Source organism: Penicillium hordei (genome assembly GCF_028827395.1).
Source record: "Penicillium hordei strain IBT 12815 chromosome Unknown utg000001l_segment0_segment0, whole genome shotgun sequence".
NCBI classification, from domain to species: Eukaryota; Fungi; Ascomycota; class Eurotiomycetes; order Eurotiales; family Aspergillaceae; genus Penicillium; species Penicillium hordei.
The window spans coordinates 7,374,977-7,398,871 of NW_026623142.1; the positions used below are offsets into that span (position 1 = coordinate 7,374,977).

The 23,895-nt window shown below is 49.4% G+C and overlaps 7 protein-coding genes across 7 annotated transcripts; 3 read left to right on the top strand and 4 right to left on the bottom strand.

Annotated features, from left to right (window-relative positions):
- Positions 1–342: 342 nt before the first annotated feature.
- Positions 343–4,342, bottom strand: N7537_002778 (putative cation chloride cotransporter; the record flags this gene model as incomplete). The annotated part of the gene is made up of 4 exons (XM_056893836.1): positions 343–2,904; positions 2,958–3,123; positions 3,175–3,766; positions 3,817–4,342. The coding sequence occupies 4 exons, from the start codon at positions 4,340–4,342 to the stop codon at positions 343–345; spliced, it is 3,846 nt and encodes a 1,281-aa protein (XP_056758831.1).
- A 405-nt stretch (positions 4,343–4,747) lies between these two features.
- Positions 4,748–7,062, top strand: N7537_002779 (putative amino acid transporter; the record flags this gene model as incomplete). The annotated part of the gene is made up of 2 exons (XM_056893837.1): positions 4,748–6,826; positions 6,895–7,062. 2 exons carry the CDS (start codon positions 4,748–4,750, stop codon positions 7,060–7,062), a joined length of 2,247 nt encoding a protein of 748 aa, XP_056758832.1.
- Positions 7,063–7,706: 644 nt separating this feature from the next.
- Positions 7,707–8,472, bottom strand: N7537_002780 (pyruvate transporter MPC1; the record flags this gene model as incomplete). Its single annotated transcript, XM_056893838.1, has 4 exons — positions 7,707–7,779; positions 7,870–8,028; positions 8,135–8,207; positions 8,400–8,472. 4 exons carry the CDS (start codon positions 8,470–8,472, stop codon positions 7,707–7,709), a joined length of 378 nt encoding a protein of 125 aa, XP_056758833.1.
- A 581-nt stretch (positions 8,473–9,053) lies between these two features.
- N7537_002781 (small nuclear ribonucleoprotein-associated protein) lies at positions 9,054–10,329 on the bottom strand. Its single transcript, XM_056893839.1, has 6 exons — positions 10,220–10,329; positions 10,138–10,146; positions 10,008–10,079; positions 9,543–9,951; positions 9,440–9,484; positions 9,054–9,377 (listed from the first exon to the last, which is right to left on the bottom strand). The coding sequence occupies exons 1-6, from the start codon at positions 10,235–10,237 to the stop codon at positions 9,295–9,297; spliced, it is 636 nt and encodes a 211-aa protein (XP_056758834.1). The 5' UTR covers positions 10,238–10,329; the 3' UTR covers positions 9,054–9,294.
- Positions 10,330–10,334: 5 nt separating this feature from the next.
- On the top strand, positions 10,335–11,622 carry N7537_002782 (60S ribosomal uL5 domain-containing protein; the record flags this gene model as incomplete). Its single annotated transcript, XM_056893840.1, is given in 5 exon segments — positions 10,335–10,414; positions 10,425–10,472; positions 10,508–10,622; positions 10,809–11,206; positions 11,272–11,622. The coding sequence occupies 5 exon segments, from the start codon at positions 10,335–10,337 to the stop codon at positions 11,396–11,398; spliced, it is 768 nt and encodes a 255-aa protein (XP_056758835.1). The 3' UTR covers positions 11,399–11,622.
- A 1,580-nt stretch (positions 11,623–13,202) lies between these two features.
- N7537_002783 (carboxylic acid transport protein) lies at positions 13,203–14,914 on the bottom strand (the record flags this gene model as incomplete). The annotated part of the gene is made up of 4 exons (XM_056893841.1): positions 13,203–13,874; positions 13,934–14,112; positions 14,173–14,303; positions 14,358–14,914. 4 exons carry the CDS (start codon positions 14,912–14,914, stop codon positions 13,203–13,205), a joined length of 1,539 nt encoding a protein of 512 aa, XP_056758836.1.
- Positions 14,915–16,537: 1,623 nt separating this feature from the next.
- Positions 16,538–21,954, top strand: N7537_002784 (uncharacterized protein; the record flags this gene model as incomplete). Its single annotated transcript, XM_056893842.1, has 6 exons — positions 16,538–16,576; positions 16,651–16,671; positions 16,805–16,831; positions 16,915–17,286; positions 17,354–21,574; positions 21,625–21,954. The coding sequence occupies 6 exons, from the start codon at positions 16,538–16,540 to the stop codon at positions 21,952–21,954; spliced, it is 5,010 nt and encodes a 1,669-aa protein (XP_056758837.1).
- Between the last annotated feature and the right edge of the window lie 1,941 nt (positions 21,955–23,895).

Sequence of the window (23,895 nt, forward strand, 5' to 3'; positions counted from 1 at the left end):
TGTTGATTTTGCCCAATTAGGTCTTCTACTTCTCTTCTATATCATTCTCTATATCTATACTATTCTGGATTTCTTTTTTTTTATCTGCTATACGATGATAATCCTCGCAGGTGCAGAGATTTTGTGGCGTGCAGTAGCGCCGGGATGATCGTCTCTATGCCTTTGTGTATGACATTTACACCTATTTTTAACAGGTAACGTATGTTATAGTCAAATTTAATAGCTATACCTAGGTAGAATATATACATTCGTAACATCGCTGTCAAATATATATTTCCACCAATCTAAGAAAATCTAGCATGTGCTATGCACAGTTCTATATAATTCGCAGTCATCAATTCATCACAAATTCATCGTCACAGTCATGCTATTACTGTGCACCAGAAGACATGGGGGCAACCCGTTCCACAGGATGTCGAGGTCGCTCAAATAAGACGCACTGTCTTCCGCGCTAGTCGATGTCCCCTCCACAGGAGACGGCAGAGTCGTGAAGATCACAGCGGTATCACCACTCTGCTGGACCATCAACTCATTCAGAATCAGATGCTGTGCTCGACTAGGGAGATCATTGAAAGACAATGGCACCGACGCTACACCAGGGTATCCTGTTGCATGTGTATTGCTGTGAGCACCGGGGGTTGTGGGAGACACGGCAGATGGACGACGAGCATAAATGGAATCTAGCTTGTTTGCAAATCGGGGAGGTGAGTTTTGCGCCGCAAACATGATAGATGGTCCATTGCCCTCCTCGGCTTCGGTGATCACTTTGGCCTCGGGGATAGGCGAGGAGCTGAACCGATTGCTGGAAGCAGAACGGCTCATGGAGGGCCGTAAACCTGGAGGTTTGCTTTTCGGGGAGGCATCGTCGCCAGTCTCAATTACGGATGGATTTAGCCGGGAGGATGATGTTTCCTCTACTTGAGAGCTCACACGCACTGGTGTGCTCGGGGAGTCCGCAGTAGGGCTGTAGTCAACTGTCTTGGACCGGCCAAGGAGCCGTGAAGAGCCGGAAACGGGTACAACCTCATTTCGAGAATTGACTATGTCTTCTCCACCGTCTTCTGGTTCTGGATCGCTGACATACGCCTCCAAATCACTGTCTTCGCTCTCATTCGTACTATCGGAGCTGTCGTAGTCGACAAACGCATCTAGCAAGCGATGCGTTTGCATACCGAGGTTCACTCCTCCTAAAGCCCGGAAGCTGGAGACAGATCGTCTGCGACGAGTGGACTGGATCAGTTTCCTCAAGCCAGTCACTCTTTGGTGTAAAGGTCTGGCTCCATTGTCTTGGCTCGATGGTCCTTGCCACGTATATGCCTTATCAAGATGAAGACTGTCACTGGTTCTGTCCGAATCTGGTTCTTGATTCAGGGCACGAGCTCGTAAGACGCCTTGCCACCAGTCCTCTCCCTGTAGAGCGGAATTAACCCTCTCTCGGGTATCAGCTGTGACCGAAGCGTCATCATTTACGATAGTTTGATAAGCCTGAAGATCACCACAAGCAAGCCAGAAAACCAAGACTTCGGCCTCAATCCGTAATTTGTCAAGGAGAGCCTCAACTCGCCCTCTTTCATCTTCCACGTCGGTTTCGTACTCCACGAACACCGCAACTCGGATTTTGTATGTCTTCTTCCACGAAGGAACAGTGTTGAGAATACAGCCCAGTTGAAGGATCAAAGTGTACGTGTCAAAATTAGTGGTCAGCACATTTTGCTTGCTTTCACTGTCAGCCCCCAGCTCGGCGGACATTTGGATTGGCCACAGATCAATATACTTCTTAGTGTGGCGACCGCGGGGGTCTGGTAGTTCTAGATCCTCGAATCCCTTAGCTACGGCAACATTGATCCGAAGCTTGAACAAGAGATCCTCGAGGATTGTGACATAACTCTGCCCGCTCATAGGCGGGTTTGCCGACCCAGACGCATTGGAACCTTGAGCTTGCGTGCTCGAGTGAACCGAGTGGCGTCTAGTCCTCGAGTCTCTGCGGCCACCGTTCAAGGAGAAAGTTTCAACGAGCGAGTGGTCCGATCGGAATTGATCGATCACAACGATGTTAGGCCTCATGCCGCCTAGTCCGGAATTCAAGACAATATTTCGCATACCCCATTCCGCAGCAGGCGAAACGGAAATGTTGACGAAGGCTTTGATCTTAGAATACTCGACAAATTTTGTCCATGCTGTCTGTTGGCGACGTGCTTCAGGGACAGCTGCTGAAAAGTCATCGGTCACGAGAACATGAGCTAGTACAAACAGAGATCCTTTCTTCAACGAGTTGCAGAAGGAGACCATTTTGTATTGTTTGTCGAGATCGCTGACAAAAAGCAGGATCTGAGGACGCCAGAACTTGACGTGCTCCTGGCGCAGGCGAAGCAAGTATTTTCTCACTTGATGATAGATCAGACTTTGACTGACATCGCCCCAAGGCTTAGGCGGCGAGGTATAATGGATCAGCAGGAAGAGAATCACTAAGATTCCTACACATCCCGTAGCGTAAAGACCGTCCACAAAAAACATGCTAATCCCACTGACGAGCGTTCCAGCCGCTGCAGTCTGCCAATTGAAGTAGTGGAACGACGGACGAAAGTTGGGTGCAGAGCCAATTTTCAAGAGGAAACACGCAAGATTCGTCACGAGGAAAGTCATCAAGTAGGTCATAGTAACAAAAGATGCAATGCGATTTATGTCGAAGAGCATTGTGACCTGGGCGAACACATATGTTATGATTATGGCATACACGGGATCGTCGGTTTTCTGCGCGCCTTGGGCAAAGATTCCTATACCAGGCAAGAGGCTATCTCGCGCAATGGCTTGAAGAAGTTTAGCAGATCCAATCACACCCATTAAGGCGGAAAAGAAACTGGTTGCGAATTCTCCTAGAAGGATCACACTATCAGAGGCATTTACCTACACTCAGTTAGAGCGTGCGTGTAGTTTTCCCCTCTGAAAGAAAAACTTACTATTTGTATAACATTCACGTTGTTATAGAAAGACTCCCGGGTCACCGAGGCCGCCATCGCAAGGATGACAAGCCCATAGGCGACAAAAGTCAAAGCCAAACCAGAGAGTGTACCCTTAGGAATAGCCTTGCTTGGGTTCTTCAAGTCACCGGACATACTTGCACCTCTGGTGGCCAATTAGTGAAATGGAGTTGAAAGTCTGCTGTCAGCAACTTACGCGAAGATACCGCCTGTGGCAGGAAATAGGATGCCAAAGAGGTCCTGGAAGTTCTCTCGTCCTTTTATTTGGCTCCCTGCAGCGCCCTTAGTTAGATGAGGTTTGAGATTCCCCATCAAAGTTTGCAAACGAAGTCCTGTGAACTCAACGCCCTGGCGAGGGATTGAGAAAGGCTTCATAAAAACCGCAGATAGCGGTATACTGAAGGTTGCCACGAGTAGTATGATCAAAAGCCCGTTACTTGCCCTCGCAAATATGGAACTTCCTGCCAAGCAGATTCCTGTGCAAAATACCAGTATAATGGTTCCCCATAAGTACTGCCACCAAAAGCCTTCCTCCAGGAAGTTGGCCCAGTCCCCAGACTGCATACCAAAGTTCTGGGTAAAACAGTCCACTAAGCCAACAGCATTCATGCCGGTGTTGAAAACATAGCCAAGATAGAATACAATGCCGATGGAGCCACCAAATTCGGGACCCAGAGATCTAGAAATAAGGTAGTATGCACCACCGCCTCGGACCGTCCCGTTGGTTGCAATTGCGGACAGAGACATCGTTGTCACGAGGTTAATTGTGTATGATACAAGTAGCAGCCCTTTCATGTATCAGACGTGGGAACCTGGCTTTGTAAGGACGTATGCTCACCTAATATGCCCAATACACCAGCTTGTCCCAGGATGAATCCGAACCGGAGGAACATAAGAATACTCAAGACATTCAATGTCGTTGGAACAAAGACACCAGAGAATGTACCAAGCTTCTTCGGTTCATCTACCGATCGGGATCGATGTCCACTCTTGTCCTTCTTATCGGCGCGGGCGTCGCGAAGAGGATCCGCAGACAGGTACACATTTTGTGACGTGGTGTCTATGTCGGTCTCCTGTTCTTGAACGTGGTCCCCTCGGCTGTGCCACCACTGAGAAAGGCCCCGGAAGTAATTTACGGGTGAGGAATGGCGCTGGTCATCGGATGGTTCTGACGAATTCACGGGCTCATACGGACGGGCCCATCGAGTCGGTGGCCAGGGTAGCAAACGAGTACGCTCGTCGGAGATAGGATGGGCCGAGTCTCCTGGGTCGAGACGTGAGACATCCTCTTGAGCCGTCCGAGTCGCGAAAGTTGGGCGTCGCCGAGACAAGGAGTCGGAGGATTCTCCGACTCGTTTCGCCATATCAGTTGCAAGATTTATGGTATGAACATGAGGGTATAAACAACAAAGCAATTTAGATAAAAGAAGCTAATAATCCTGGCAAGACCATTGAGTCTACAAGAGACGGCACTAATATCAAATGAACCGAAAAAGAAAAACAAGCCGTATCAGTAGATGACGTTGATGGGATGCAAACTGGAAAATGTTTGCATCCCATCAACCGCGATCGGCCACGGAGTGCTTGGCGCTATGATTAGTGTCTCAAACCCTCCTCATTTACATCTTGGCCTTTTCACTCGAATCTTCCCTCTGAGAAGCTGACCTGCACTGTTATTTCAAGCTTCCAGTCTTCTTTCCATGCCCATCCCCCGAGCCTAAACACGGCATCTTGTCAGGAGCTAACTTGACCCTGAGGCCACCTTCAAAATGGCGGATAATGGAGAGGGCTCGTCCCTAAATCCAGCTCGATCTGTGCCAATAGCCTCGTCTTCAGTGCGCTCGAGGTCCCCCGCACCTGATTTTGGTAGCAGACAGGCTTCCATGGCACGCCTCGCATCCCCAGTACCCTCCCCCTCGTTGGGAACATCCTTGTCGTCTCGACAGGGTATTCCGGCCAGCCGACCTGTCACAAATATCAGCACCGAGCAGGAGTTTTCCAGGTCGATTGCCAATCCATCTTCGATCCCCGGTCCTGGGCATTCTATCCTTGCATCCCAACTCCAAGAAAGCCTTGGTCGCTCGCCGCCGAGATTTGGGACTCCGTCGCGACACAACGGATCCCCTGCGGTGCATTCGACTTTAGACACCCGACCATTAGCCTCTCAGTATGGCTCTTTCGATACCAAAAATGGAGCCGACTCCCCGGGCATGGCTCCATACGAAGACCCTGAAGTAATCAAGCGGCATCTAGTCACGGAACATACAGACAATCAGTCAGAAACTGCGACCAGCGTTGGTGGTGAGGATAACTTCTCGAGTCTACAGCTTCAGGGTGGTGATATCACACGACAAGTTTACCGTTGGGCGGAGGATGCCGAGGCCGAAGCCGCAGGGCGATTCCTGCGCAGCAAGAGCTTTAGTGTCAGCCGACCAAGACCAGAGGCTGATACGGAAGACATTGACACAATCCGGGTTCCAGGAGGGTTCCGCAGAGATTATCTACGAAGAGCAGCTGGAAGTCCACACCGCGGAAGTGTCCACGGGTCAAATACAGGGGCGCCCCAAGGAAATGGCGCACCTCAACTCCCGACTACTAGCTTCTTGGAGTTCTTGACTCTCTATGGACACTTTGCCGGAGAAGAATTGGAGGAAGATGATGAGGTGCTAGGGCCGGACGAGTACTTCTCGTCTGATACCTGGGACGAAGCCGAGGAGGGCAGAGAGTCTGGAGAAGACGCAGCGCTATTACAGCCTGAAGCATCGGGTCGGAAGAAGAGAAAGCATAAGCAGCGCTCACCGGCAGGAACGACTACTACAACAGGTGCAATACTCTTACTGCTCAAATCCTTTGTGGGTACCGGTATTTTGTTCCTGCCACGAGCCTTCCTCAATGGTGGTATGCTCTTCAGTAGCATGGTGCTTCTAGGAGTCTCTATTCTGAGTTATTATGCCTTCATTCTTTTGGTCAATACTCGCATGAAGATCGAAGGGTCCTTCGGTGACATCGGTGGCATCCTATACGGCAAACACATGCGACGCATCATTCTCGGATCAATTGTCCTGAGTCAGTTAGGGTTTGTGGCAGCGTACATTGTCTTCGTCTCGCAAAATTTGCAGGCATTCGTGCTAGCTGTGAGCAAGTGCGTGACATTCATTGACATCAAGTACATGGTTTTGTTGCAGCTGGTCATTTTCCTGCCTCTGTCGTTGATTCGGGACATCAGCAAACTTGGGTTTACTGCCCTGATTGCTGATGCCTTCATTCTTTTGGGTCTACTATATATCTACTACTACGATATCAGCACTCTGGTTGACCAGGGCGGCATTTCAGACGTCGTTTCCTTCAATCCAGCCAACTGGTCCATGTTCATTGGTACCGCCATCTTCACCTACGAAGGTATCGGTCTCATCATCCCAATTCAAGAATCAATGAAGCAGCCAAACAGGTTCCCTGGTGTCCTAGCCGGTGTCATGGTTTTGATCACATTTATCTTTTTGTCTGCCGGTGCCTTGAGTTATGCGGCTTACGGATCGGCCACGAAGACCGTCATTCTTCTTAACCTCCCCCAGGATGATAAATTTGTCAACGTTGTCCAGTTCCTCTACTCACTTGCCATCCTGCTGAGCACTCCGCTGCAGCTCTTCCCCGCTATCCGCATTATGGAGAACGAGCTCTTTACTCGCAGTGGCAAGTACAACCCATATATCAAGTGGAAGAAGAACGGCTTCCGTTTCTTCCTGGTTATGGTCTGTGCTATTATTGCCTGGTGTGGTGCAAATGATCTAGACAAGTTCGTTTCCCTGGTCGGAAGCTTTGCTTGTGTTCCATTGATCTACGTATACCCGGTATGTCCTCATCCTATATTCTCCTAATTATCACAGAACGATATGACTGACTCATTATATCGCTGTAGCCCCTCCTGCACCTGCGTGCCTGTGCTCGCTCCAAACGCCAGGCGATTGCCGACGTAGCTCTTGCTGTCTTCGGTGCTATATGCTGCGTCTATACAACGTACCTGACTCTCATGAGCTGGATGGGCCCTGACGTCCCTCAAAGCCCAGGATACTGTGACTCTCTTTGAAGAATTTTTTTTTTTCGGTTATTGTAGAGCATGGCGAGATAGGTCTTGTTGCATTTATTTGTTCTGTCTCAACCCTAGACTGGCAGATCTATCATTGGGTTTTCATATGTTGCTTCAACACATGGATAGAGGGCATACTTGTGATGTCCATTCACAGTCTCGGTTAAATTTTCAGTATAGTCGGCGAATTATGGGGTCAGACGACCCCTTCTGTATACTTATTTTCTTGGTTTGGGGGACTATGTACTCAATCATATTTATGGGACTTTCTTTGGAAGTTCATCGGATCAGGAATGACGACCGAGCCTATCACGAACTCTCAAAGTTCTCACGATTAAAAAAATAGGTCATCCCATAAAGAGAATATGATTCGAGCGCAATAATATAGAGCCTATGTACAGTGACTATCAGCAGACCGGAACTAGAGTGCAGCCAGCGCCGATATCTAAGCGTCTTCCCCAAACCCGCAAGTCTCCCTCTAGATGCCTCCTCTTTTATCATTGTCCGGGACTCATCTGGCCTCAATGCAGTAACCAGCAGACCATGTATATGGAGGTGCAATGCCGCGAAACGAGACAGATGCTTATTAGCCCCATTGGAAACCGAAAAAAAAAATAGCACAAATTTCTTCCTGGAAACGATTCTTAAGCACCGGCCTCGGTGGCTGCGCCGCCCTTAGCAGCCTGCTCGGCGAGCTGCTTTTCCCGGCCTCCCCACCTGCAAAATAGAACCAAAATTAGTAAACACGATTATATGATGATTGTAGACAAACAAGACCAAAACAGGCCATGAGGTGATGAAACGTACTTCCAGTAGTTGAGATAACGGAATCCCTGGGTAGTCTGGGCACCAAAGTTGGTCAAGTGGCATGCGAAGAGGAGGTAGTTCTTGGGGGTGATGGCGAGGGAGTAGCGCATGAAGGTGGCAGCGTAGACAACGAGGGCACCGGTCATGGGGCCGGAGATGCTGTGAAGATGGAGGTATCAGTATAGTTGCTCTGAGACTATTGCGGCCAAGGGTAACGCAGAAGTCGAAAGCCGAAGCTCCCGTCATTTATCGAATAACAACGTACATCTCAGCGTCCTTCTGTGTGTCCATCACAGCGGCAACGGGGATACCGAAGTTGGAGACGGGGCCCCAGAAGTCTAGGAAGCGCCATTGATTGTCAGCAATCTGTGCAGTTCATGTGGGCTTTGTTGCTTTGTTAATGTGCAAGTTTGAGAGGGAAGAGCGAGTTCCTCTCATCCTTGGTGTCGCTTCCAGTGCTTATTCTCCTTCGGCCTCATTCGCCGTTGGCCGATCTCGGGACGGGAAGGGAAATTGGGGTTGATACATACGAGTTGAGCAGACATAGTCCAGCACCGAGTTGGAGCGGATCTTGGCGTTGATTGCCTTAATAAAAGCAGCCATAATGAAGTTGCTGGGAGTTATCACACGGGATTGGATTCGGGGGAGGAGAGGTCGGTATCTGGATGATGCGGAAGTGCTCGACTCACCCGGGGTCGGCCGTGTCACGTGAAGTACATTACTACAGTATCATCGTTGAAACTGATATTTTATAGATCAAGTATTATTTTGTTGTACCGAAATGAGTACAAATAGCTAGCAACTATTGGTGGTTATGTACAATATCGTCGTTTTTAGTTGTATTCTTCATATATTGTGGTTTTGGGCGCAATTTAAGAAGCGCAATACAAATATATATTGGAGTGGTACTTCACGCTGCCCACCTCAAATCCACCTCTATGTTACGATTGAATGTTCAAACCACAACAAAGGGGGACAAAAACAACTAAATGATATATGATAAGAACGCAAATCTGTTACATATAGGCCTATCTATGTAGGCAGTGGAAGAGTGGAAGGGAGTAGCATGCAATATAGAAGACAAAATAATTCAACAGGACGTGGACATGAAGAATCGGGATATTGGAAGGGTTGAATGAAAAGGCCGCGTTTAAAAAGCTAGCATATTTTTTTTTTGACTTAATGCGTAATTCAAAAGGATTTTGGTCTTTTTTGTCCTGTTCCTCGACACGACCTCCATCCATGCGCCGCAACGCCTTGCCCAGTAGAAGTTGGGGTAATCTAGCCTGTCCGCGTATCGTTATCTCTCGCTGGAGGCGTTGACAATTGTTCTTATTCTGCGCTGAGCCGCCCTTGTTCCTTTCGGGGTGAAATCAGATCGCTGATAATTTAAAGCATAGAATAATCCTCTGTGCACATTTCCAATTACCTGCCACCAAATCCAGGAGGAGGGTATCCGCGTCCCTGACCGGGAGGCTGGAAGCCAGGAGGAGGCTGGAAACCGGCAGCTATGAGAATGAAATATTAGTATGGAAGATGGAGTGGGATAATTATTTGGGCGCAAACTTACGGGGGCCACCCTGAGGAGCAAATCCAGGAGGAGGTGCAAAACCCGCTAGAAAGAAACCAGTTAGTTTAAGTCTCAGTCAGTGTAGGCAAATGGGAGTACTTACGAGGTCCACCGGGGGGACCTCCACGTCCAGCGAAGCCGGGGGGAGGGGCACCTGGGAAACCGCCAGGAGGGAATCCAAAGCCGCCTGGGGGTGGGGGTCCACCAACACCAGCTGCAGGGCCTCCGAGTCCGATAGGTAGGCCGCGGCCAGCGGGCTTGCTGATACCAGGGCCCGCGGCAAGAGTGGCAGCTGCGCCGGGTCCGGTAGTTCCAAGTCGGGCAGAGGGGTCGGCAGGAGGAGGACCTTCGACAGAGCAAGATACGACTTGAGTACCGCGCACGATTGTCAGGCCGAGGCTTCGCTTCTCTTCCGCTTCGACCAGCTGGGCGTTTGTGGAACCGGCAGCGGGCTTGGATTTCCGCTTGATGCGACGGAATTCTTCTGTGTCTGCAAGAACTAGGTTCATGTGCTAGAGAGCAGAAAGGTTAGTTTGAGCGCCTCGGTTTTTGAAGCAGTGAGAAATACCTTATCGAATGCAAGCATGGAACCGGTCATTTGACGTCCATCGTTCAATGTTACGCGCATCCGGTAGTTAATCTGGAGGAGAAGTTAGATATTTCAATCGAGAACTAGAAGTGATTTGAGCCAGACTCACAAGGTTTTGCTAAACGAAAGAAGTTAGCGACAGCCATTGACCGCACGGGTTTCGGGGGTGCAAACGGGGACGAGAAACTCACCATCTTGTGGGAAGCCATGTTGGCAAGCGAGCGCGCACGGATGCGACTTGACAGACCAAAAAATAGAGATCAGTAGATAGAGAAAATCTTTCTACTGTGGGGGATGAAGCAAAAGATGCGAGATCCTATCAAAGGTGTGAAGCTCAAGCTTGTCGGGTGCTGCCAGTTCTTGATACTGAATTACCTAATATATGAGTCAGCCCAGTCTCAAGCCCTTTGATGCCTCAGGCACAAAGCGGGTCGAAAGTTTTACGTGACTAAGCGCTAAAATTAGGCTCATTACCAAAGCAAAGATCAGGGCTTCCAAGTCACGTGTAGGAACCCACAGTCCACACTTTCTCTTTTTCCGCGATCACTCTTGTCTCCTCAGTCGACAACCACTTCACGCCCAACCGCCGTCATGGTATGTCCAGCTCCTTGCAATCCAAATCACACATTCCAGATCGACTGCTTTGTTTTACTTCATTCCATTTAATCTGGGCCCTAACCTGGAGATCCCCGTCTTGCGCGCACCCAATCTTCAATTTCCCTCAAATATCTATTCTTTGACTAGATGCACCATTCACAATTTGCGACTAACATTATGCAGTCCGCCCAAGTTGCTAAGGCCGAGAACCCCTGCCGATCCCTTCGCCTGTCGAAGTTGGTCCTGAACATCTCCGTCGGAGAGTCCGGTGATAGACTCACTCGTGCCGCCAAGGTTCTCGAGCAGCTCTCCGGTCAGACCCCCGTCTACAGCAAGGCCCGTTACACTGTCCGTACCTTCGGTATTCGCCGTAACGAAAAGATCTCCGTCCACGTCACCATCCGTGGCGCCAAGGCCGAGGAGATCCTCGAGCGTGGCCTCAAGGTCAAGGAGTACGAGCTCCGCAAGCGCAACTTCTCTGAGACCGGTAACTTCGGATTCGGTATCAGCGAGCACATCGATCTCGGTATCAAGTACGATCCCGGTATTGGTATCTACGGCATGGACTTCTTCGTCTGCATGTAAGTTTTCCACTGGACACTGCATTTTACCATAATTCTTCCCGGATGTTAACAAACTATCTTAGGGACCGCCCCGGTGCCCGTGTTGCCAAGCGCCGCCGCTGCCAGTCCAAGATCGGTGTTAACCACCGCATCACCACCTCCGAGACCATGAAGTGGTACAAGACCAAGTACGATGGAATTATCCGTTAAGTCTCTAAATCAGAGATAATGGCTGGGTAGGGCCTGTGAAGTACGAGGTACTCGACAAGAACCAAAAAATTATCCCGAGTACTCGAGGAAACAAAATTTGTGGACGGGCACCCCACTGCCAGTCAGCGGGCCCCTTTGATCTCTGCATCCAACATGGTCTTGATTTTGTACTCCGGCAACCAGGATAGGCGTGGGAGAGACATGAATTGATTATTACCCTTTTACTGCTGCTTTTCCCTTTTCACAATGAGGCTTCACGAGAGGTGATGTTTTCCGCATAACCATTGTTGAATTGGATGGCGGACACTTGGTTTCGACTTAGTGTCTAGCCAAGACTCGCTTGAGAATGCCTTTCGGGCTTCGTCAAAGAGTCGGTCTCTTTCCCAGCGAGAATATTCTCGTGGTGGATTGGGTACCTTATTCTGGCCTATCTTGTCTGTCCTTATCCTATCCTCGTAGGTGCCATTTGCCTGGCATAGAAGTAAACCGGCCGTAACTTGTAGAGTGATAGGATGATCCTCCGATCGGACGACAATGCCGACATGGGAACCGCCCACGCTTATACGCAACATGCTGTGTGGCCGCTTATACAGCAGCTTGTCCTACAGTGTGGATAGCATATCCTCCACCCAAATTCGAGCCACAATGATATGGACTCCGAGACACTTAACCAAGAAGACTTGATTGAGTGTTTATACCCCCGGAGTTTGCTATCCTTTGCTCTGCTCTATCAATAATGAGGGTTGTCGGTGGTGCTTAGCAGTTGAAATGACATGACTTTCGAGACGCCTGAATCACTCTGATACCTAATAGTCTACATATAAATATAGAAGGCTGTATATTCCAGTAAAGTAATCCGCTTCAATTCACCCACCATAGTAATAACGGAAGTTTCCCATTACTACAAACGCCGTTAAACTCTCTGCCTTACAAATTCGTTATATCGGAGCCGAGCCGGGCAATTTCGATCATTTAGTCAATTTTTAATTTCTATGTCGGTAAAATGCCTCGCTGGTCGATTGCCACCTCTTAGAAGCTCGGTCCAGCTCTCGGAAGGTCGTTCGGCTTTCTGAGTAGCGGCGACTCTAGTCCTTCATGTTGGGATAGTGATTAGTAAGATATGAAGCTCTAAGTATAGAAACAGAGCAGTTGCGATATTTTTGAAGTCTAAAGTTGTATTTAACCTAGTATATATATGATGTATATAGACCTGCATGCTGGAATACTTAGATTTAACGAGTATTTTGTTGTCTCAATCAATCCGTTATACGTAGGTTTTACTGCAAGAGAAATATGATGCGCTTGGTTTAATAAAGATAAAGATATATTACGGTTCAATAACTCTACTAAAAGATGATAGTGTAAAAACTTCCCCTGAACCACTACTTTAAGCACTACTTGTAAATCCATCCTCTCCAACATATACAATCAAAGAATCAAGTACCACAAGCTAAGTTTATTTACTACCTAAAGCATACTGTGGTTGAGATACTCATGGTACCTTGTATATGGGCATCTCATACAAAAGGTATATTCTACGTATATAATTTACACATGGGATTGTGTTTTGCGTGGTGCGGTCTAACACCCTAAAGCGTGTTGGGCATGCGAAGGGCTGGGTATAGTATCATTTCATTCTCTCGTTGTTCTTCTGTTATCCGTGACATAAATCATAATATAAAGTACCCAAACTCAGACAAGATGGAGAATATAGTAGGTATATGCCTTTCTATATTGCACTCGGTAGAATGAAAAAGCGCCAGAAATTACGCTGATTCCAAAACCAGCCACCACTGGTAGCAATTTAGATTTTCTGATCCGCCATCTCAATGGCTTTGTCACTTGGCTTATGATCATCCTCACCAGTTTCCAAATCCATGACTTTGGCATTGGCAGCGTCATCAACTCCAGCCACAACACTTTCGAACCGGCGACCACGTTTCTCAGGACCAACAGCAGTAGTGACCATGATACCGAGAGCAATGATGGCAGTGGCAACTCCCATCACAGGCCCATAGGCCTCAACACGATGACCGCTTGCACTAGTGATGAATGTGGACTCAGAGATTGCGTTTATAATCTGCGACGATGGCGAGGAAATCATATTTCCAATCTGGTATGTCAGACCCGTGAACGAAGAGCGGAATGCCGGGGGTGATAGTTCGGCTAGATGAACGGGAATCACGCCCCATGCTCCCTGAATGAAGAATTGCATGAAGAACCCTGTCGCACTCAGAGACCCCTCGCCTTCTGGGAGAATCCATGCTGGGATGAGGACCCCAGATAAAAAGGCAGCGAAGATGATTGCTCGGCGACGACCGAAGAATTGGGACAAGTAGCCGATGATGGTTCCGCCCACACAGGCTCCTGTCTTCATCAGAATTGAAGCCCGCGAGGCGCCCTTGTTATCAAGCTCTTTTGCAGTGAGCATGAATGTGGTGTACGAGTCTTGGGATGTGTGGGAATAGAAATTGAACTATCACGGGACAGATTAGATAAATGCTGGTAGGAGCTGGAATATCAGTCATAACATACCCAGGTCATGAGAATGACACAGTAGACACACATGCGCCACTCCTTGCCTAACATGCTTATTGTTTCACGCCAAAACTCGCCTGCGTTCATTGTTCGCTTGCCGGCTTTCTTGGCTTCGATAAAGGATTGTGACTCGGGGAAGCAGATGCGAACAAGACCAACTGCAATTGAGATGCCGGCTGCACAGGACAAATTGTTAGTGATGGACAAATAGTATTCGGTGGGAATAGTAGACTTACCTGCAATCCAGAATACAGTCTTCCAAGTTTCTGTTCCACCGCCAACACCAAGGTTGGCACATGCTGCAAACACATATCCCATGGAATACCCTTGTTGAAGGATTCCAGACATAAGGCCTCTCGCGTTGACACTGGTTCGTAGGATGAGTAACAAAAGTCACTGAGTCTTGGAGGATAATACTCACGGGCAATGTTCCAAAGCCATCGAGATAGCATTTCCATAAACGCCACCCATAAAAAGACCAAAGAGACTTCGTACAGCCAAGAACTGCTGGAAGGTCTTACTATAAATGGTGGCAATTTGCAAGACTCCGAGAATGATCATATTGAGCACCATGGGCCATTTACGACCATATTTGTCACCAGCGAGTCCGAAGAAAGCAGCCCCTACACTCCTCAGTAGCAGAGTCAGAGTAATGGCAGTCGTAATATCCGTTTTGGATTTGTCGTAGTAGTCTGCCAGCTTTACTGTCTGGATGGAGAGGGCATGGAAGTCAAATGCATCGGCTGTCCAGGCAATGAGTCCCACTATGAAGAATAGCCAGTCTCGAGCTGAAAGCTGCGCCATTAGACTAAAAGGGTTCTTAATAGGCTCTGGAGATTGCCATTCTGCGTATGACTCCCCGTGCTCATTGATAACCTCGACACGCTGCTTCCAGATGAAGAGATCTCCGATGGACTGACGTGCCGTGGCGAACATACCATCTGGAATGGGATCTGCCCTCTCATTTGAAGACGCCATTATGGCAATCTACCAAAAAAAGAAAAAAAAGAGGCAAGAAGATAGTAGAAGAAGCAGACAACACAAGCTAACCAACAGAATAATCAGATCACTCTGAACAGAGCGGCTTAGAAAAATTTGATAGTGGGCTTTGTGGGATTTCTCCAATTGATCTGTGGCTTATTCCTTTCGATTTCTACGTCAACGCCCACCATTTTATATGTATACCCCACGATCTACCCCCGCATCTCCATCCCGCATTTTTCTCGTGATGGGAACCATGAATGCCGCTGCACCCCAGGATGTCCCGAGTTTCGGACAAGTAAGATACCACTCCGCTAGAGAGCCAAGCAGACGCCAAGGGCTTGGAATCACCGTGCCTCCAATACCAGGACAAGATATAGCAATATCCCGCACCACACACTTTAAGGCTGGCTTGGCGTGGGGATAACCTTGGCCAGAGATCCTTCGGGACTTGGCTCAGCCGACATAGATAAGCACCCACAAGCTGCGTGGCGTTGTGTGCGTGATCATTGATCCGTTACGCCGACAAAGTTGAGTAAAAATGGGCCGATGTGCATTTCAGTGGCTCCGGTTCGGGTTTTAATGTGAATCTGGGGGTCTAAGACCATCGGAATAACTTCCTCCGGGGTTCTAGTGGACTGTTACCAGTCGGCTATATTGCCTTGGTCTGGGGATATGTCCTAGATTGGGGGTTACTGGAGCTGGGGTCTGTGGCTAAATATCTTTATACTGAGAAAATACCGAAGGCAGTCAGCCGCTGCTCACCTAATGACGTCCGAATGATTCAAGCGCAATTGTAATGGTTGGATGATAGGCTCCGCTAGAGTGGATCTGGTTAAGGGGCTAATTTCCAATTCCCAATCCTAGAACCTCCTGATTTCGGAAGTCTTGGCTTTAGCCGCGAGAGGCTACTTGTAACGGTTGGAACGTAAAATGGGCTGAACATGCACATTCCTTGCTTTCAGGGCCCACGCGATGAGGGTCAGCTTATATTCTCGTGCAGGCATCAATAGCTTGCATTTAGAGAAATGGGTGTCCATCAAAGAGTAGAGTGAGTGATATATATTTTCGGAAAGTAGTATTTGAAGAAAGTCAGAAGAAACAAAGAAATACTAGAGAACGTGGCTAGATGGATGAGTGGTAGTTAAGAGCCACCTACGTGTTAGTATGTAGTAGTAAACATCAGAGCATCAAAGTATCGTGAGGGCGGTCAGGTATACCTCCAACATGATGTACGAACTTGAGTTGACAGCACTTCTCTCAGGTTAGTCTGACAAACGAGATATCAGCAAGTTTGCTATCTATATTTCACTTTACTCTCTTTTTCTTGATCTTTCCTACAAACACTGCATCTGAAAGAAACGATCTTGGAAGCCCCCATATCACGTGATCGCCCATAAGCGACACCTCAGCAACGACAGCAGCGGCCTCCTGAGGTCACTTTCGCATCTACCAGATCTTTACCCCCCCTTTCCTCTCTTCATACATCTTCTTCTTTTCTTTTTTTCTTCCTCGTGACATTTGCATCTCATCACCCTTTTTCATCATACTTCAATTCTTCAGCCTTCTTTGCGTGGCGTTTCATTCGGCGGACTAGGTCGTACTGCGGCCTACGTAAATATGGCACCTCTCCCTATCAAGTTCACAGAGCTGGTCAATGTACGTGGTTGCCCCTCATCTCTATCTCACAACCATTGAAGCTTTTCAAACTGACCTGCGCCTGAATTCTACAGTTGACCTCTGTCGGCATTGCGGTATGTACACCCAACCATGATTACCGGCGATGCTTCGTGATGAGCTCGAGCTTCAAGACGGATGCACCGGCCGCGCGTCGCAATATTTGTGGTTATCATGGAACTGCTACTAACGTTTATGTTATATTTACAGCCGGCATCAATTGGCTTCACTTCATGTGTAAGTTGTTTACTGTCGCCTTGCGACTGACCCTCAAAACATGGATGACAAGGCCCGGCTAACTTCGCAATATTTTGTTTTAGACACTAGAATCTGATCACTACGTTTGTGTTCGTCAAAAGCTGGACGATGATAGCAAACCAGAAGTCATCATTATCGACCTCAAGAACAACAATGAAGTTCTACGACGCCCGATCAACGCCGACAGTGCGATCATGCATTGGAACAAGAACATCATTGCCTTGAAGGCTCAGGGCCGTACCATCCAGATCTTTGACCTTGGCGCACGGCAAAAACTGAAGTCGGCGAATATGAATGAAGATATTGTCTACTGGAAGTGGTTCAGCGAAAGGTCCCTCGGTCTGGTCACCGACTCAGCGGTCTACCACTGGGATGTCTACGATGCCACACAGCAGAACCCCGTCAAGGTGTTCGACCGACTTCCCAACCTTGCAGTATGTGGTTTGCGATGTGAATACAATAATGGAAGTTTAGTATGCTAACCTGGGGGGTGCTCTTTAGGGATGCCAAATTATCAACTACCGCGTCAACGCCGAGGAGAAATGGATGGTCGTGGTTGGTATTAGCCAGCAGCAGGGCCGGGTCGTCGGATCGATGCAGCTTTACTCAAAGGAGCGCGGGATCTCTCAGTTTATCGAAGGCCATGCCGCCTCTTTCGCCAACATTACCGTCGAGGGCTCCCCCCTACCCCACAGCCTCTTCACTTTCGCCGTTCGTACCCAAACGGGCGCCAAGTTGCAAATCGCCGAAATCGATCATCAAGAACCCAACCCTCGCTTCCAGAAGAAGGCCGTCGAGGTGTACTTCCCACAAGAAGCAGTCAATGATTTCCCCGTTGCAATGCAGGTATCCAGCAAGTACGATGTGGTCTACCTCGTTACGAAATACGGCTTCATCCACCTTTATGATCTCGAGACTGGCACTTGTATTTTCATGAACCGCATCTCCAGCGAGACGATCTTCACCACGAGTCCGGATTCTGAGGGAGCCGGTTTGGTCGGTGTGAACCGCAAGGGCCAGGTCCTGGCCGTCAGCGTTGACGAATCCAATATTATCCAGTACCTCATGGAGAACCCCGCCATGTCTGGTCTTGCTGTCAAACTTGCCTCGAAGGCCGGCCTTCCAGGCGCGGATCACTTGTACCAGCAGCAGTTTGACTCTCTCATGGCCTCGCAGGATTACGCCGAAGCTGCTAAGATTGCCGCCAACTCCCCCCGGGGTTTCCTTCGCACTCTGGAAACTATTAACCGTTTTAAGAGCGCTCCTCAAACCGGTCAAATGTCGGTGATCTTGCAGTACTTTGGTATGCTGCTGGACAAGGGTTCGCTCAACAAGTATGAAAGTGTTGAGCTTGTCCGTCCCGTCCTGCAGCAGAACCGCAAGCACTTGCTTGAGAAGTGGATGCAGGAGAAGAAGCTGGAGAGCTCGGAGGAGCTTGGTGACATTATCCGGCCATACGACATGTCTCTTGCTCTGACCGTCTATCTCCAAGCCAATGTTCCTCACAAGGTTGTTGCTGGGTTTGCGGAGACTGGTCAGTTCGACAAGATTCTTGCATACTCCAAGCAAGCTGGATACCAGCCGGACTACACCCAGCTGCTTCAGCACATTGTTCGCGTCAACCCTGAGAAGGGTGCCGAGTTTGCTACTCAGCTCGCTAATGAAGAAAGCGGTGCATTGGTTGACCTTGACCGCGTTGTCGACGTGTTCCTGTCACAGAACATGATCCAGCAGGCCACTTCGTTCCTCCTGGACGCTCTTAAGGACAACAAGCCTGAGCATGGCCATCTGCAAACTCGCCTCCTGGAGATGAATCTCGTCAACGCCCCCCAGGTCGCAGACGCCATCCTCGGCAACGAGATTTTCACACACTTCGACCGTCCTCGTATCGCCCAGCTTTGCGAGAACGCCGGTCTCATCCAGCGTGCACTGGAAAACTCAGATGACCCAGCTGTTATCAAGCGCAACATTGTTCGCACCGACAAGCTGAGCCCCGAGTGGCTGATGAGCTACTTCGGCCGTTTGTCCGTGGAGCAGACTCTCGACTGCATGGACACCATGCTGGAGTCAAATATTCGCCAGAACCTGCAGTCTGTGGTCCAGATTGCCACCAAGTTCTCTGACCTGCTTGGTGCCAACCGCCTGATCGATCTTTTCGAGAAATACCGCACTGCCGAGGGTCTTTACTACTACCTAGGAAGCATTGTCAACCTTAGCGAGGACCCTGAGGTGCACTTCAAGTACATTGAGGCTGCTACCGCCATGAACCAGGTCACCGAGGTTGAGCGTATTTGCCGTGAGAGCAACTACTACAACCCCGAGAAGGTGAAGAACTTCCTGAAGGAAGCCCGCCTGACAGAGCAACTCCCCCTGATTATCGTTTGTGACCGCTTCAACTTTATCCACGATCTGGTCCTGTACCTTTACCAGAACCAACAGTTCAAGTCGATCGAGGTTTATGTCCAGCGCGTCAACCCTGGTCGTGCCCCTGCTGTTGTTGGCGGCTTGCTCGATGTTGACTGTGATGAGGCTATCATCAAGAATTTGCTCTCGACCGTTGACCCATCCGTCATCCCCATCGACGAGCTCGTTACTGAGGTCGAGACCCGAAACCGCCTTAAGTTGCTTCTGCCTTTCCTCGAGGCCACTCTTGCCACTGGCAACCAGCAGCAGGCTGTTTACAACGCCCTTGCGAAGATCTATATTGACAGCAACAACGACCCGGAGAAGTTCCTGAAGGAGAACGACCAGTACGACACCCTCATCGTTGGAAAGTACTGCGAGAAGCGTGATCCCAACTTGGCGTACATTGCCTACAGCAAGGGTCAGAACGATCTGGAGCTTATTAGCATCACCAACGAGAACTCCATGTTCCGTGCCCAAGCTCGTTACCTCGTTGAGCGTGCCGATCCCGAGATCTGGACCTTTGTCCTCAGCGAGAACAATGAGGGCCGGCGTTCCCTTGTGGACCAGGTCATCGCCACCGCGGTTCCCGAATCTACCGAACCCGAGAAGGTGTCTGTCGCCGTCAAGTCGTTCCTTGAGGCCGATCTGCCCGGCGAGTTGATTGAGCTGCTCGAGAAGATCATTCTGGAGCCCTCTCCTTTCAGTGATAACACCAGCTTGCAGAACCTCTTGATGTTGACTGCTGCCAAAGCCGACAAGAGTCGCCTGATGGACTACATTCACCAGCTTAACGAGTTCTCCGCTGATGAGATTGCTGAGATGTGTACCGGCGTTGGTCTGTACGAGGAGGCCTTTGAAATCTACAAGAAGGTTAACAACTACCTGGCTGCCGTCAACGTGCTCGTGGAGAACATTGTCAGCATCGACCGAGCTCAAGAGTTTGCTGAGCGTGTCGAGCTGTCCGAGGTTTGGAGCAAGGTTGCCAAGGCCCAACTCGATGGTCTTCGTGTGACTGACTCAATTGAGTCCTACATCCGTGCCGAGGACCCGTCCAACTACCACGAGGTGATTGAGACTGCAACTCACGCAGGCAAGGACGAGGATCTTGTTAAGTTCCTTCGCATGGCCCGCAAGACGCTGCGTGAGCCGGCTATTGATACTGGTCTTGCTTTCTGCTTTGCCCGCCTGGACCAACTTGCCGAGCTCGAGGACTTCCTCCGCACTACCAATGTTGCGGACATTGAAGCTTCCGGTGACAAGGCTTACGCTGAAGGCTTCCACCACGCCGCTAAGATTTTCTTCACCAACATTTCAAACTGGGCCAAGTTGGCGACTACCTTGGTTCACCTGGAGGACTACCAGGCTGCAGTGGAGTGTGCCCGCAAGGCCAACAGCGTTAAGGTCTGGAAGCAGGTCAACGAGGCTTGTGTTGAGAAGAAGGAATTCCGTCTTGCCCAGATTTGCGGTCTGAACCTGATTGTTCACGCCGAAGAGCTGCAGAGCCTTGTTCGCCAGTACGAGCGCAATGGTTACTTCGATGAACTGATCGCTGTCTTGGAGGCAGGTCTTGGTCTCGAGCGGGCTCACATGGGCATGTTCACCGAGCTTGGCATTGCTTTGTCCAAGTACCACCCAGACCGTGTCATGGAGCACCTGAAGCTCTTCTGGTCCCGCATCAACATCCCCAAGATGATCCGGGCCTCCGAGGAAGCCAACCTCTGGCCGGAGCTGGTCTTCCTGTACTGCCATTACGATGAGTGGGATAACGCCGCTCTCGCCATGATGGAGCGTGCAGCTGATGCCTGGGAACACCACTCGTTCAAGGACATTGTCGTCAAGGTTGCCAACTTGGAAATCTACTACCGGGCGCTCAACTTCTACCTTCAGGAGCAGCCCCTTTTGCTCACTGACCTGCTTCAGGTTCTGACTGCTCGCATCGACGTGAACCGTGTCGTTCGCATCTTCCAGAGCTCTGACAACATCCCCCTGATCAAGCCTTTCCTGCTCAATGTCCAGTCTCAGAACAAGCGGGCTGTCAACGACGCCATTAACGAGCTTTTGATTGAGGAGGAGGACCACAAACTGCTCAAGGACTCTGTCGATCAGAATGACAACTTTGATGCTGTGGCTCTCGCCCAGCGCCTTGAGAAGCACGACCTCATTTTCTTCCGCCAAATTGCGGCCAACATTTACCGCAACAACAAGCGCTGGGAGAAGTCGATTGCGCTCTCCAAGCAGGACAAGCTTTACAAAGATGCTATTGAGACCTCCGCTACTTCCGCCAAGCCCGAGATTGTGGAGGATCTTCTCCGCTACGTAAGTTTGCTATCTCTGTCATTGCTCGACACTTTACTAATTGCAACTAGTTTGTCGATATTGGTAGCCGCGAGTGCTACGTTGGCATGCTTTATGCCTGCTACGACCTCATCCGCCCCGACGTCATCATGGAGATCTCATGGCGCAAGGGTCTTCACGACTTCACCATGCCCTTCATGATCAACTTCCTCTGCGAGCAGACCCGATCGATCGAGATGCTCAAGAAGGACAACGAAGAGCGCAAGAACCGCGAGAAGTCAACACGCACAGAGGAGGACAACACTCCCATCTTGCAGGGCTCGCGGCTCATGCTTACCCAGGGCCCCCAGTCCAACGGCGCCGGTCTCACACCCCAGGCAACTGGGTATCGTGGATTCTAGAACCGTGCACCGTATTTGCTTTTGATTCTCCGTTTCTCTTGCATTTGTAACATACAGCGGAAGTGATGCTTTGAGGTTGCAAAAGGAACGATTTTCGTATGGGGGATGGTTACGCCAAGAGCGTGCCATAGGATGAACTTCATGACATCCCATTAATCTTGCTTTCTGATTTATTTTTTTCTTCGCTCGCATGTATTTGATAAGTTTGCGTTTTTTTATTTTATTTCATGCTTTTAGAACAGTCTCGGCCATGGCCCTGATATTCAGTAATAGCATTGCGATTTCCCTAATTCCTTTTATTCTCACCGCAGTAACCTCAGTAATTCCCTGATTTTTTTTTTTTTTCCACAATCCCGAGGCTGCCAAGAGTATGTATGCCCAGACGGATCCATTCGAGCAGAAGGGTCTTCGGTGAAGAATGTAGCGTAGCCAAGACGCCAAGGGAAATCATCTGCAACTACTTTGTACTATGTATTATTTGCCCCCATGAGATTGAAGGTGAGTGCTGCAGATCACTTATTGCCTTATCAACTTTTAGCTTTGCCCATGAGGTGCGATGGGAGGTTAGCATTGGACCGTGTTTCAGTTGTAGCTATGGAATGCTAGTGTCCCGTCCCCACTCTTCCTACACCTGACACGAACAAGCATCATTTACGTTTCTTTTTTTAGTTATTGTGCTACGTACGGAACTACTGAGTCATACAAGGCATAGCATAGGGTTTCACAGTTCCGACGAGCTCGACGAGCTTAGGCTGCCGAATTCCCTCTCGGCCCGGACAAATGGAAGCACTCAGCTCCCGCGGGTGGAGACTTGGCCGCGCGGGGAAGAATCATGCAACAAGGGTAACTGGCGGAAAGAAGGAAGTGGATTTCTCCGTCGGGGATGCGAGTGCATGCAGAAGCAAGACCAAAAGGAGCTCAGGAGTTCATGCTGACGAGTTCATGTCAACGGGTCGGGGGGAACTTCTCAGATTGGGGGCTAGACGTAGATAAGCGCTTTCGAGCGGTGGTTTCCCGTCGGGGATGCGCAGTCCATGCAGAAGGGTGACCAGAAGATCTCAGGGGGTTGATCCCGTTCAGTCGCTAATGAGCCGGGGGAACTTCCAAGGTTGGATGCCGGTAGTAGTAGATAAGCGCTTTGAGCAGTGATTTGCACATCTTTCAGATCTTTTCAGTGCAGAGCTCCAAAGCGGAAGCTTATCAGCCAAGAGAAGAGTAAGGGCGTTGCAGGTTTCTCTGGGCACTGCAAGAATCAGGAGACAATGGCACGGATGAGATCAGGTTGCATTCTCTCGGCTTATGGTGCTCACAATGGAATAGCTCGGGGTGTATAAGAGCATCTTGGCAATTTTGGGGAATCCCAATGGCGTTGGAATGTCGCGTTTTTGCGTGCGTAGGATCTACCAGATTAGTACTCCGTAGTCGTACCTGTCATACAAGCGGGAGATCCCCAGAGTGCCAAGTGGAATGGTTTATATGTTGTAAGATTGAATTTGGGAGAGGCGAGGCGCTTAATAGTGGAGAGATCTGGGTCAAGTCCATGAAATTAGATAGCGTCATGTGGCCCTATCGGTCCAATTTCAATCATTTTTTAGTGGACGCATGACCGGTCAAAGATTTTATTTAACCCTTGAGAAATAAAGTCGGATAAATATGAGTCAGATCAGACCTAGTCCATATGGAACTATGTCGATATCGGCTCGGTCACATCTTTCCCCCGAATAGGAGAACAGAGGACCTTGTAAACGAATTGGCCCGATCCACTTCTCGTTCTACACACGTGTTTGTCGAGAGTTCTCCGAGTCTCCCCCGGACTTTTCCCTACTTTCTCTGTTTCCCGTGAATATCCGTTCTGTTGCGACAACTGGTCTTTATGTTCCTAAGATGTTTGACGTTAATCCCGAGGGCCCGAGGTAGAGTAACGGAAACACTTACCTAAAC

Coding starts and splice junctions, on each gene's coding strand:
- N7537_002781 (XM_056893839.1), bottom strand. Junction 9,952..10,007: donor CCATGCTTGCATTCGATAAG/GTATTTCTCACT, acceptor TCTGCTCTCTAG/CACATGAACCTAGTTCTTGC. Junction 9,378..9,439: donor TGCTCCTCAGGGTGGCCCCC/GTAAGTTTGCGC, acceptor TCATTCTCATAG/CTGCCGGTTTCCAGCCTCCT.